The sequence below is a fragment of the Lycorma delicatula genome, chromosome 1 (assembly GCF_047948215.1).
Source record: "Lycorma delicatula isolate Av1 chromosome 1, ASM4794821v1, whole genome shotgun sequence".
NCBI classification, from domain to species: domain Eukaryota; kingdom Metazoa; phylum Arthropoda; class Insecta; order Hemiptera; family Fulgoridae; genus Lycorma; species Lycorma delicatula.
Window position 1 is genome coordinate 226,058,827 of NC_134455.1, and position 14,088 is coordinate 226,072,914.

General features: G+C 30.7%; 1 protein-coding gene across 1 annotated transcript in view; it reads right to left on the minus strand.

The window, feature by feature from the left end:
• LOC142329289 (oxysterol-binding protein-related protein 2) overlaps positions 1-14,088 on the minus strand; it is a 224,049-nt gene that overhangs the window by 123,058 nt on the left and 86,903 nt on the right. The window contains exon 9 of the mRNA XM_075373766.1: positions 13,369-13,452. Coding sequence (XP_075229881.1) covers positions 13,369-13,452 — 84 coding nt within the window. The remainder of the gene's footprint in view (positions 1-13,368; positions 13,453-14,088) is intronic.

Below are 14,088 nucleotides of genomic sequence, written 5' to 3' on the forward strand. Positions count from 1 at the left end.
TAATGAGTTTCACATTTAATATTTTTGAGATTTTTTTTTTTTTTTAAAGTATGTAATATTTCAATTTATATAACTACTTCTTATGCTTAACTGTTAAAATGCAACATTATAAATGATTTTTGAAACCCAATGATCAGTCACTTTTATCTAACAGCCCTTAAAAAATTTCAAACAATGTAAAGAATAACACCACCGTATAATTTGTTACTTTAAAATTACGGTGTCTCAGTGTCATTAAAATTATTAAGAAAAATCATTTTACTTGTCACAGAAATTATTATAATTTTTTCCATAGGTAGAGTGGTGTTAGAATTCAAATTAATGAACAAACACACCAACTTAAAAAGGTACTTTGAGGATTTTTTTAGGAAAAATGAAAGATTAAGGGAGTAAAACTTCTACTTTGTTTTGTGTTGTAACTTTTACTGTAATAAAAATATGTGTGAATCATTACTAAGGAGGAAATATCTAAAGCTAATGTAAAATTCATTTATAAATAACTGGAATTTTTTTATTATTCTATAGGCAATATTGTTATCAACAATATGTTTGGCCACAATAGCATACATTTTAAAGTAAAAGAAAAATTTATTTTATTTTTTCACTCCTGCTACTGCAGTTTTTTGGATCCTCCTTCTGATTGTTCATTTATCAAACACCCTCATGCATTTCAGCCAAAACCTTACTTGTCCAAGATTACACATCAGATATGAGGAGTTCAGCCTGATCATCCTTGACTTGAATAAATTTATTTTATTAAATCAGATGATTTAATGTTTGTTGTATTCTAAGAACATTCCTTGGGATTTATTTCCATATATATATATATTTTTTTTAAATTATATATATATTTTTATATCTTTATATTTTATTATATATATATATATATATATATATATATATATTTATATATATTTTTTTGATTATCTGTTTCTATTATTTATTTGTAATTATTTGTTCTACTTATTACAAAATTTATTAACATTTTATTTTGAAAAAATGACACCTTATTTGTAAAAATCCATTGACAAACAATCGCGTGTTATTGCTTGCTGATAATTAACCTGGCAATACACTTGCACACCATAATGTAAACTGATAATTTTTTGCCTGTTTTTATTTCCACCATTAAATGTAACAAAAATTATTAATAATAAGTAATAATAGTAAATTAACAACAGAAATGAGAGATAAAATAGAATTCTGTTAATTTACATTTTCATTAAAAATAATTTATGTTTATTTATTTTATCGTTTTATGTTTTATTTATTTAATTTATGTTTTATTTATTTTACAGTTTCAGATGTAGAGCAACAATTATGAAGCTAAATTACATTCTCAAAATGCAACCCTGTTTTTTTTCAATGCATACAAAAAGATGTTTTTCCATACAATCCTGCCAATCAATGTGTTCCACTTCCTGTTTCAGATCACCAAAAGCTGCATCAATTCTTTCCATCAACTCTTCCTGTATTTCTGGTTTTCCAAACCGAAATGTTCTCTCTTTCAGACACCCAGAAAGAAAAATGTCTAGCGGAGTGAGGTCCAGTGGTTAGGCAGACCAGTTTATGAGACCTACTTTTCCAATCCAGTAGCGTGGAAACATTTCATGCAGACAGTCACACACCACGATTGCTGCATGAGGTCCAGTCACAACATGCTGGTACAAAGATTAAGTCTGATTAACAATGGAATTTCATCAATAATAAGGGTGTGTATTTCTTCCTATAAAGAGTGTTTGTAAGCCTCACCTGCCAATCTATTTTCCAGATAATTGGGTCCAATCAATTTTCCACTATTTCTGCCCATAAATTTATGTTCAATCTATCTTGAAAATTATGTTCAGACACTTGATGAGAATTGCCATGGACACAAAGAATGAGAATTTCAGATGTTATTTATCACAACTCTGGTAAATGACGCTTTATAAATGGATAGGAAAATTTTGAGGGTTTAAATGTTAAACTTTTTGCAAGTGGTAAGGATACAAACCATCATGATGTAGTATTCTACACTTTTGACTTTGAAAAATACCTACTTATGCTGACATTCTTCTAACACTATTTTTGGGATTATTTGCAATAGCATTAAGTACAATATATTGTCCATTATTAAATTTGTCTTGACTGGTGCGTGCTTTTGGGAACTTGTTTCATTTCCCTTAATATCCTGAACATATTTAGAAAAGTATTTGTATTTGGTACCCTCCTTGCTGGAAAATGACATTAAAATTCAATTACAGCAGCAGTAGAACTACCGGTCTGCGTATTCTTTATTACTGTAAATAGGTGACATATTTATTTGTAACCATTAAAGGCAAAGAAAAAATAGACTTTACATACACTAATAATAATAATACAATTTGCTGCAAATTACAGAGACTGACACTTTAGTTAGCGTAACAACTTAACAATGAATCACATCATTAACAATAGAAACTTAATTATTTTGTTAAGATCATATGTTTTAGTCATTCACAATGATCATAATCTTTGTTTTGCAATGTTAATATCTTATCTATTACTGTTGTCAATTCTTTTTATTATCAATAATTTTTATTACATTTAGTGAAGGATATAAAAGCAGGCAAAAAATTATAAGCTTGCATTAAAGTGCACAAGTGTACTGACAAGTTAACTGTCTAATATAACTCGACTGTTTGTCAATGGGTTTTTACAAATTGATGTAATTTTTTTTTCAAAATAAATGCTTAATAAATTTTCTAAGTACAAACTTTATCAAAGATATTAAAGATTAAAAAATTTAGATCGCTGCACAATTTTCTAATTTCTGATGGTGACATTTTGAAAATTTTTTACCATGTAGAATAAAACACACTAGTCTTAGATTTGTCAAATTTAATTAAAGTAGGTTTACCTGTTCCTGAGAAATAACTTTTTTGTTGAAAATTACAAAATGGGGTTCAGAAGGAAAACAAAGAAAAATAGGCCTTGCCTTACATTGATATGAACTTTTTTGCTCATTTTGGTGTCCTAAATCAGTACCTGAAGTTCATGGTGTACATCCTGGAATAATACACACATACTGGGTGACAGAAAAGTAACTTACACACCCTCTCTAATGTATTTTATAATTGAGATAACTCGATGTAGTTTGTGAAATTCTTCCTTGTACCGAGGGGCTAATTCAGTGAACATATATTTCATTCTTTTTTAACCTTCAGTTGGTGAGATGATGTTTCACCGACACAAACAGTGAGGTGATGTCATTTTGACAACCCAAATTTTTTGTGACTTTTTATATCATTTTTAAGTAAATTTTTAATTTTAGTTATTGTTAAGTGAATAAAGGTTTTTAAAACGCCTTTAAGACTTTAAACCACTTTTTAATACAATAAATCACTTTTATACTGTAATGACTAAAAAATAATTGAGAGATTGATGAGTTTGACTAAACTTCATAATGTTATGATTACAAAAAAATGTTTGGAGCAACTTGCGCAAGACTCATAGAAACTGGAATTCGACCAATATATGTATTAGACAAAACAAAGGGTAGTAGTGATTGGGTAGTGAAACTAACTGGAATTCAACCAATATATGTACTGGTTGAAGTAAAGGGTAGTGATTGAACGTTCACCATCAACAAAAACAAGCAATAACAAAGGTTTTATGAATTTATATAAATGTATAATAACATGGGATCCAAAGCCAAATTTCAATTAGAAAGTAAACAAGTTAAGGATTATATACAAGTTGAGTGGTTGGCTGTATATCAAAACTGATTTACACCTAAGAAGAAACCTGGAGAACAACTTGTATAGCATATATTAAAGTCCAGTATAATAATTCTGAAAGAATACTTCATAGTTCGAAATAATTAACCCATTAGATAAGATCCTACCTGAATAGGGTTCTACTCTACTCTAAAGGGTTAGTACCTTTATATATATTCTAAGAAGGATATAAAGGTGGTTTTTCCTAGAAAATGTGGTAACTAGGTAATTAATTGGTGGCTGAACTCATTTTGATTTATAACCTTTTCCATTGTTACATTATTATCTGTAATTTCAAAGGAATTGCCGACAAAAAGACTCACATGGTTGCGAATCTGAGGAATTTGGTCTTGGAATCCAAAAGAAGGAAAACCAATATTAAAAAAATAAAAAGAAATAAAGAATTTGGAAATCATAATTTCGAATTGTTGGTTTTTCTTTTGCTTTTTTCATTTTATTAAGATCTGAAATCATACAGTTTTATTTTATTAATACATACAGGTGAATATAATATGATAAGAAATTTAAAAAAGTTGTAGTTTAGTCTTCATAGCAGTTCGTGCAAATTTTTTTCACAGTGAAAACATGCAGGGTTTTTACATTCATATCACAAATACAATGTCCATTTCTTCTTTTTTGCACAGCAGATACTGCACGTCTTTCTGTCTTGCGGCCTTTCTCAATGTTGTTGGAAGAACCTCAGGTTCTTCTTGCAATTTAAAAATTCTTTTTAATGAAATTCATATACTTTGAGAAACTCTTTTATTATAAAATTTTCGCATTGCATGAGCAGAAACTAACTTCATTGCTACTATTTCAGACAGTCACAGCGTCTGTCATAAAACTGTATATCTTATGATTGGCAAACGATATAAGAATTCACTGCACAAATATCAATTAATATATAGAACAAAACCATGAGCCACCTCTTTGTATGCCAGATACAAGAGTAATTACTACACAACTTGTCTAAACCATCAACCCCATATTTTGTGTCACTGTAGTAGGATATAATCTCAGATTATTATTTTTATGATCATCACCTTTATTATGATGCGTAGAACTAATAAGTGTTACTGCTCTGTTACGTTTTGGTAAGTAGGAAATCAAGGTCATTTGCTTAGAAAAGCCATATAAACTTTCACCAATTCTTCATCTTTTTGTCAGGGAGAAATTCAGCTGGAATTTCTCATTTTCTTTTATTTAGGGTGCCAACATATGTTAGCACTTTTACCTCCCAGTTTTTCAGCCAACTCAATTGATGAAAACCAATTGTCCTCAGTTATGTTTCTACTTGAGCCATAAAGGGGTTTTGCCAGTTATATTGCGAATTGTGTTAGTTTACAAAATTTGTTTTCTTCTACTGACAATCCAATTCTATCAGAACCCTTACCACCATTGTAAATGTATGAGTTATATTAACAACTAGTTCGCGAGTCTGTAATACACATTAATTTTAGTCTGTATTCATTTGTTTTTTTTTTTGGCATAAACAATCTGAATGCACATCTGTTGCAGAACGGGACTAACATTTCATCTACGCAAGCATTTGAATTGATTGACAGTTAGCAATAAAAACGACAAATACTTCTGTAAACATCGCTGCTTTGTCAGTGGTTTTCCTCTGAGAAATTCTTGTTTCAGAATTGTTAATCTCAGAAAAGTAAGTAACACTAAAAATCACTTTTTTGACATTACCAATCAAAAGATCCCTTGGCCTGTTCCATCGGTACAAAAAATTGAGTCAATGCTTAATTGCTTAATTGTACAACACGGTTACATTTAAATATTGCTGTAAGAAGCTGTATTCCTATAAGTTCTTTCAATTCAACAACATCAATGTCATTCAGTTCAATGATATTTGGGTTTTTGTATCTTGTTCTCAAAGAAGGCAGTATTTTGTATGTCCACCCCAAAATAATATGTAAAATATCGTCGGAAAATAAATAGTTTATTCCATACTCCAATTTCACTTTCATTTTGAATATTACACCTGTTACCAATTCATAGTATATTATGTGCTGCAACTCATTCTTCTCGGTTCTACTTTAGACCACCTAAAGTTGAATTTACTCAGACAAACATTTTCATCTACTTCCCTATGTTTATCAATCTCTTCACTTTCACCACCACCTGAAACTTCACCCTCAGAATCTATATCATGTTCACTGACAATACAGTCATTTCAATCAACAGCCTGTTTCTCAATTCCTACAGCAATGATCTCTCAATTTTCATCTGTAGCACATTCTTGATTACCAATGTAATAGGGCACCTTGTTCCCTATTCTGATCTGTAATGGGTTGATCAATATCCGAATCCTTGCTTTCCCATACATCCAGTTCATGATAAATTGCTTCTTCGAAATTGTGATCACTCACGTTCATTTATACAATGGAAAACATTAATATGATTTGCTAATAAATTTGAAACAACTGGATGCAAAGGAATTAATATTTAAGCAAAAATCCATATTATTTGATCATTTTACAAAAGTAAATGTACTTACATAAATGATGAACACACATCAGTTTGATGTTGGACACTTCATTGAGAAAAACAAAAACTATAAAAACTTGTCAGTATCTAACTGTAACTAAAAAAGAACCAGCTACTGCAAAGAACATTTCATTATGTGATCATGGGAGAGGGTATAACGTAGCGACAAGATGCGCATCGTCATTTTAACATCACCTCACCAGTTAAAGGTTAATTTTGGTTGGTAGTGATAGGGTGTGAAGCAACTCAAAATTTTCAAATGTGACTAACAGTCAATTGATAAATTAATTTAAAGAGTTTAACGAGACAAGAAAAATGGCAAAACAAAAACTAAATTCTGGATTGCCCAATCCAAAATGGTGACCGACAATGTGTTTGTTTCTGATAGCTAAAATATGGATGCCCACCTTTAATCTTTTTTTTTTTGGGATATGTGATCATGTGATAGCTTGTTGGTTGAAAAGCAAATGATAGCAAAAAAATTAAATTCAGACTACGTAAACCAAAATTGTGACAACATATGACATTACGTTATTTAAAAATTGAGAAAATTAATTAAGATTTTTCAATTAATAAAATTTTTCAGGTACTTCTTTTAATTAAACTATATATTAAGACTACTACTTATATAAAATAAGAATTTTATTTATTTGAAGTAAATAACAGTTTGCAATTTAATTACTTTTTCATATGTAATTAATTTTATATTTTAATTAAAAAAATCCTATAATCTCATGAACTAAAAATAACACCTAATAAAATTATTTCCTAATTTTTATTCACACAATAACATCAGGTTTGATGTCATCCTATTTCTTTGAAGATCTAATAACTCATAAAAAAATAAAACAGAAAAAAGAACAGATACCAGAATTAAAAACAAAACAATTATATATACAGAGTGATTCAAAGAAACGGGAAATTTTTAAAATTAAATAACGTTAATGAAACATTTTTTTTTAAAAATGAATTTTATTTCATGTAATTGTATAAATGTTGCCATTTTAGGATACATACATTTTAGTTTATTTTTTAAAGATGACATCTTGCAGGTGACCTCCTCTTCTACGTAAACACTCACGAAGTCTCTTCGTTAAATTGTTCATGGATTGACGTAACATCTCAACTGGAATTTCCGCAATTGCTTCTCGGATCTTTACCTTCAGTTCTTCCGTGGTAGCTGGTCTACTGTGGAACTCTTTGCTTTTAAGGTGACCCCTACTAAAAGTAATCGCAAGCTGAGAGATCAGGCGATCTGGGAGGCCATCTAATGTCACCATTTCGTGAAATGGCATGTTGTTCAAACAATCGGCATACACCTGCCATCGATATTCATGCAGTATGTGACATTGCTCCGTCGTGTTGAAACCAGGCTGTGTTAAGAATTGATGGAAATCTCTTTTGTTGTTCTACAACAAAGGTTTCAAGCATGGCTACATAAGGAGCCGACGTCACTGTAATCGCAAGACCGATGTCATCCTCAAAAAAATAAGGGCCTATAACACCGTAAGATGAAATAGCACACCACACGGTCACTTTCTGGCTGTGCAACAGACGCTGGTGTAGCTGCGTAGGATTTTCTTGTGCCCAGTATCTGAAATTTTGCTTGTTAACAAATCCACTGAGGGGGAAATGCGCTTCGTCTGACATCCACAGTTTGTGAACAAACTCTTTGTTATCATTTATCTTCTGAAGCATTACATTACAGAATTGTGCTCGCACAACTGCATCGTTCGGTTTCAGTTCCTGGACTTGTATGGACCATCTGCAACTTATATGGATGGTATTGCAAGTCCTTCACTAACGTTCTTAGAAAACTTGAACTATAGAATTGTAAAGATGCTGAGAGACGACGGATTGACCGATGTGGACTTCATGTGACAGCATCTTGTAAAGCTTGAACATTCTGTGGTGTACGGATGGTTCGCTCACGGCCTGGAGGTTTCTTTTTCATTGCCGAACCAGTTTCCTAAAAATGAGATATCCATGTTTTAATTGCATGTGCTGATGGAACATGGCCGTGCCGTCCCAGATTAAAATGATGACGAAATTCTCAACGCACTCCCTCCATACTGTCATTGTTTTTGTAAAACGCTTTGATAGCAAATACATGTTGCGCACCACTCCAAGGATTCATGACAACTAAATGGCAGGTTAGGTTAGAGAGGCTGGCGCCACTTATCAAGTGGTACCAATCGCCCACGGCTACCAACATAATGTTCAAAATTTCCCGTTTCTATGAATCACCCTGTATAAACAACCAAATAAAGAAATTGCTCACACAATAAACTTTATTGCAACAGTACAATTTTATACTTTGAACAGGATTTGTTCTGCAAACTTTATCTTTCAAGTAACTCCAGAAATTCGTAAGAGGATAAATTAGCAAAACAAGGAAGCCACAGACCTTTGCTGCTATCTTGTTATTATATAAAAGATGTGTGAACACGGACCAGTGAAAAGCGAATTTGAATCTCATCTTGTTAAAAAAACAGTAATAAAATTTCCATTAGTCAATCACGCATAGAATCCTTCAAAAATAGTTGAAGTATTCTTTTGAATCGACAATCATATCAAAAATTAATGCCCCCACAATATGATTACCAGAAACAGCACACTGTATACAAACTTCTCATTATAAAGGGGTTTCTCAAAGAGTTGGTGAAGGTTATTTGCTTACCAAAACTGTGTGTTTTTCAGTTTGAGAACTAAAATGCTCAGAAAAATGGAATCATGCTTCATAAGTCATAAAATACAACATCAAGTCTAATTCAACAATAGCAATTTCATTGAGAAGCTGGTAACAGTAAAAGAGGATGTTTCAATTTTCTACTACCTTAAGCTTATGAATAGATGTTACATATAAGGTATTTAAAGAATCAGAATCTTGTGACATAGTTTGTATCTTTCATCATTTTGTTGTAATAATTTTCATATAGATTTTTCAATCATCTTAATTAATAGAGACTTTTTTGGAAAATGTTGGAACCAACTATTGTCTATACTCCTGTAATTGACCTTCAGTCTTACACTTTGATACAGTATAACATACTGAGATAAGATGAATGCACTCTGGATCTTAATTATATTATTAGGCGAACTTCATATTCTTTTAAAAATAAAAATGATTAAATGAAAATAAAACAATTTTTTTTTTTAAAAAGGGAATTCTTTATTAACACATTGATAATTTTAAGATAGATATAAGGCAGTTTTACACTTGCATTATTACAATTTTTTTACAAAAATAATTTTTGTAAAATCTGAATATCTCATTTATTCTACCTAAGAGGTTTGTTAAAGTTTTTTTTCAGTAAACAAACAAATAGAATATGCTAAGCAATCACATCATAATAAATTATTATTTCAGACTGTTAAAATTGTAATTCTTCACATTAATTAACAAGAAATTTTTAATGAAGAACTGCAATCATTGTAAATAAGTAAATAATTCTTTATTCTGTTTGGTACATAAAAATGCATTTTGTAGATCACACTAAAAGATAATTTATAAATATAAAATCAAATTATAAAATAAAAAACAGATTGTTTAAAATCCATTTTAAATCTATCCGTATTTATATTTGTTAAAATCCATATTAATTATTTAAATAGAAACACAAGAAATAATATTAAAGCAAATATATTAAATATATAAAATTACAACAAAATAATTCAAAATTAGAAGCCAAAACAGGATCTGGATAAAGGCAGGTTTTTGTTTTGTTTTTAATTAGTATTATTTCAAAAATCCATTAACAGCATAATATTGTTACTATAAAGAAAATTCTTTAAATAAATCGGTGAGAAGATTTTTCAACTGATTTGACAATTTATTAAAAATGGTAATGGTAGCATAATAAGGCCTTTCTCAAAGCCGAAGTATTGTGTTGAGATATAAGAAAATAGTTCCATTGCCTGGTTTGGTAAAGGTGGATAATTATTTTTTGTATAACCATTCTTTTTAGCAAAGATTTCACTTTCATAAATACAAACTCAAACTCAAGGATAAGTTAACATATTTTACTTCCTAAATGTAGGTCCACATAATTCATACTTATGGGCACGAGATATTGATCTGACACCCGCTTTTGTAACTTAGACTTTTTGAGGGAACCCCAAGAGATGATATACTTAAATGGTAACATATATTTAATAATGATCACAAGCTCAGTGTTTTATTATGGCTCTTCAGAGCAAAACAGTATGGGTTGATTTTGTTATAAATGAAATCAACTGAAGCATCCAAGAACTTATATAATAAAACACCCAGAAATTTACCTTTGAGGGTAACAGAAATAGTATCAATTCTTTATTGGGATATTGTAGGTCAGTTTCTATCAAAGACTTGTTTTATAAATGAATAGCTAATATCATCATTTTTTAATAAAATTATAGGTTTTAAAATTAAATAGGCTTTTCTACTACCTTTAAAAAAAAAATACATAATTTATAAGTAGAACTATGAGAGTAATTAAAGATTCTATTATTAAAATAATGGTTAAAAAATTTTACCACTGAAAATATCAACAGTACTTTAATGGTTTATGTTATTATTAAAAAGTTTTAATTAGATATATATATATATTCTACTTCATGAGTAGAATAATTATGAAAGTCTCACGAGAATTTCTTGTAACACTCTGAACATATCCAAATATTTTTGCCAAATTTCATTTAACTAATTTTTGAGATATAAGGCAAAAACTATTTCAAAGTAATGAATATCCCTCACACTACATCCAACTGGCTTAAAAATTTGAAATTTGAAATAACTTAATAAATACATGGTACTAAAGCTCAATTTTCTATGGCCACTACCTAAATACAAGTCAACACAATACAAAAAGTAAAAAATTCATATGGTGAAAATTACTCTTTTTTTTTTATTTTATCCAAAATTTAATGTCGTACATGTCCCATTTACAGAAACTTTTTGAGCAGTTTTCAAAGAATTTATTTTGAAACAGTATGGAGATATTAATCAAAATACAGGCTAACAAACGTACACATATCCTCAGAAATTTCTGTAACTTTTTGTGTTTTATAGTCTAAATGATCTTGAAACATTGACAATTGAACAAATCCTGAGACACACAAAATTTTGGCCGAACACTATATTTACCTTTATAGATACGCTGCTGCAGCAGCAGGTAAAACTATAGCCAAGAAAGTAAAATTAAAAAAAAATCATTTTAGAGAGGTCTGACTACATCAATAATAATAAATAATAAGGAAAATAATATTTACAAATTAGGCATACATTAAAGTCATGACGATTAAAACTTATTGGAAAACATAGGTTACAAACAAACTATATGTTATATGTAAACAGTTTTTAAGTATCATTCGTATGCAAATAGACAAATGGTTGATAAAGAAAGATATATATAGAATATACTAAGTTAAAAATTTGCATCTCCAAAAGGTAAAAGAATCAATTATCCTTGAATAGATCTGCCTACTAGGTATATGTACAGAAGGGCATTTAACATAAATTAAGTGCAGTTCTGTCATTCATAAACAAGACTTAACAAACACAAGTAATGTGCCAGAAGAAAAGATTTTTTTTTTAACCAAGAAATTTTGGCAATTGAAGTAATTTGTAACTAAAAATTATGAAAACATATCTGTCAAACAAGTCTCCTGGTTGTGATTTGCATCCTCAAATGGTACAATCCCTATGTATCTCCTAGTATAGTATACGAGGTGCAACAATAAAGTAATGAGACTGATGTGAAAAAAATGTTCCTTACTGTTTTAGTCATGTCTAGTGTTGTCTCCTTCAAAGTAGTTCCCCTCTGATTGCACACACTTATTCCAGTGCTTCTGCCATTGATGGTAACATTTCTGGAACTCATTTCACAGCTTTTTGGACATCTTGTGTTGTTTGAAAATGGTGTCCCTTGACCGCCATTTTAACTCCTGGAAATAGAAAAAAGTCGCAGGGAGCGATATCTGGTGAATGTGGCTGTGGTAGTACTGAAATCTGTTTTGAGGTTAAAAACTGTTGTACTGACAGAGCAGTATGGGATGGCGCATTATCGTGATGCAGAATCCAATTATCAGCAATGTTGGCACGGACACGAAGAACTCGTTTACAAAGTCTTTCTAAAATTTCTTTGTAGAAATATTGGTAAACTGTTTGTCCAGGAGGTACCCACTCTTTATGAACAATTCCCTTGGAATCGAAGAAGCACACAAGCATGCATTTCATTTTTTACTTTGACATGCGAGCTTTTTTTGGTCTGGGTGATCTCTGTGAGTACCATTGTGATCTTTGGCGTTTTGTCTCTGGATCGTATTGAAAAAACGAACCTTCATCACCAGTGATAACACGGCTCAACAAATCTGGATTGATTTCCGTTTGCTCTAACAGATTGGCTGCCATATTTTTCTGTGTTTCTCGCTGTTGTGTGAGATTTTTGGGGACCATTTTTGCACAAATCTTTCTCATACCAAGATCTTCAGTTAATATTAGATGAACCGTTTCTCGATTGATGTTGAGTTCTTCTGCAATCATTGATCGAAGATTATCCCTGATAATCTTCGATCAGATCGTACGATTTCACGCACCTTGGTCAAGTTGACATCTGTCCGTGAGGTTGATGGTAGTCCACTGCGGTCTTCATCTTCAACATTCGTTCTGCCTTCACTAAAAATTTTATGCCACCGAAAAACTTGAGCTCGTGACATAACCTCCTCTCCAAAAGCCTTCTGAAGCTTACCATAAGTTGTCGTCGCGTTTTCACCCAATTTAACACAAAAATAAATGGCATACCATTGCGCAATATTTTGCGGTTTCATTTCTGTGACGAGAGACACAAACACGTGTTCACTTATTACAGCACAACTCACGACTGAGCAGTTGCATCAATGTGCCGCTTAAACTAGAAAATAATTCATTGGAAAGATTCTAATTTTTCAAAATTTTAAAATAATGTCTATTATACATATTATTCAGTTCCCTTAAGAGGTTAATGTAAGGTGTCATGGCTATTAAACTAGATGAAATCCTTAAATAAACTAATCAAAAATTTCTTTATTTATCTCATCTAATGAGATGAATAGTAGTGATAGTAGTAACAGGTTAAAGGTTACATAACACAACAAATGACATACAATATCTTACCTCTTCTTGTTGTTTAATAAGCATGAAGCAATGACTAAGTGCGGATAACATGTTGTTAGCAGTATCTTGTAATTCTTCATATTTCTAAAACAATTTGGAAAAGCATAAATATATAAACAAGAGATAAAAAAGTAAAAGTTTTATAAAACAAATTGCTGATGATATAGTAATTCTAGCCGAGAGTAAAAAGGATTTAGAAGAAACAATGAACGGCATAGATGAAGTCCTACGCAAGAACTATCGCATGAAAATAAACAAGAACAACACAAAAGTAATGAAATGTAGTAGAAATAACAAAGATGGACCGCTGAATGTGAAAATAGGAGGAGAAAAGATTATGGAGGTAGAAGAATTTTGTTATTTGGGAAGTAAAATTACTAAAGATGGACGAAGCAGGAGCGATATAAAATGCCGAATAGCACAAGCTAAACGAGCCTTCAGTAAGAAATATAATTTGTTTACATCAAAAATTAATTTAAATGTCAGGAAAAGATTTTTGAAAGTGTATGTTTGGAGTGTCGCTTTATATGGAAGTGAAACTTGGACAATCGGAGTATCTGAGAAGAAAAGATTAGAAGCTTTTGAAATGTGGTGCTATAGGAGAATGTTAAAAATCAGATGGGTGGATAAAGTGACAAATGAAGAGGTATTGCGGCAAATAGATGAAGAAAGAAGCATTTGGAAAAATATAGTTAAAAGAAGAGACAGACTTATAGGCCA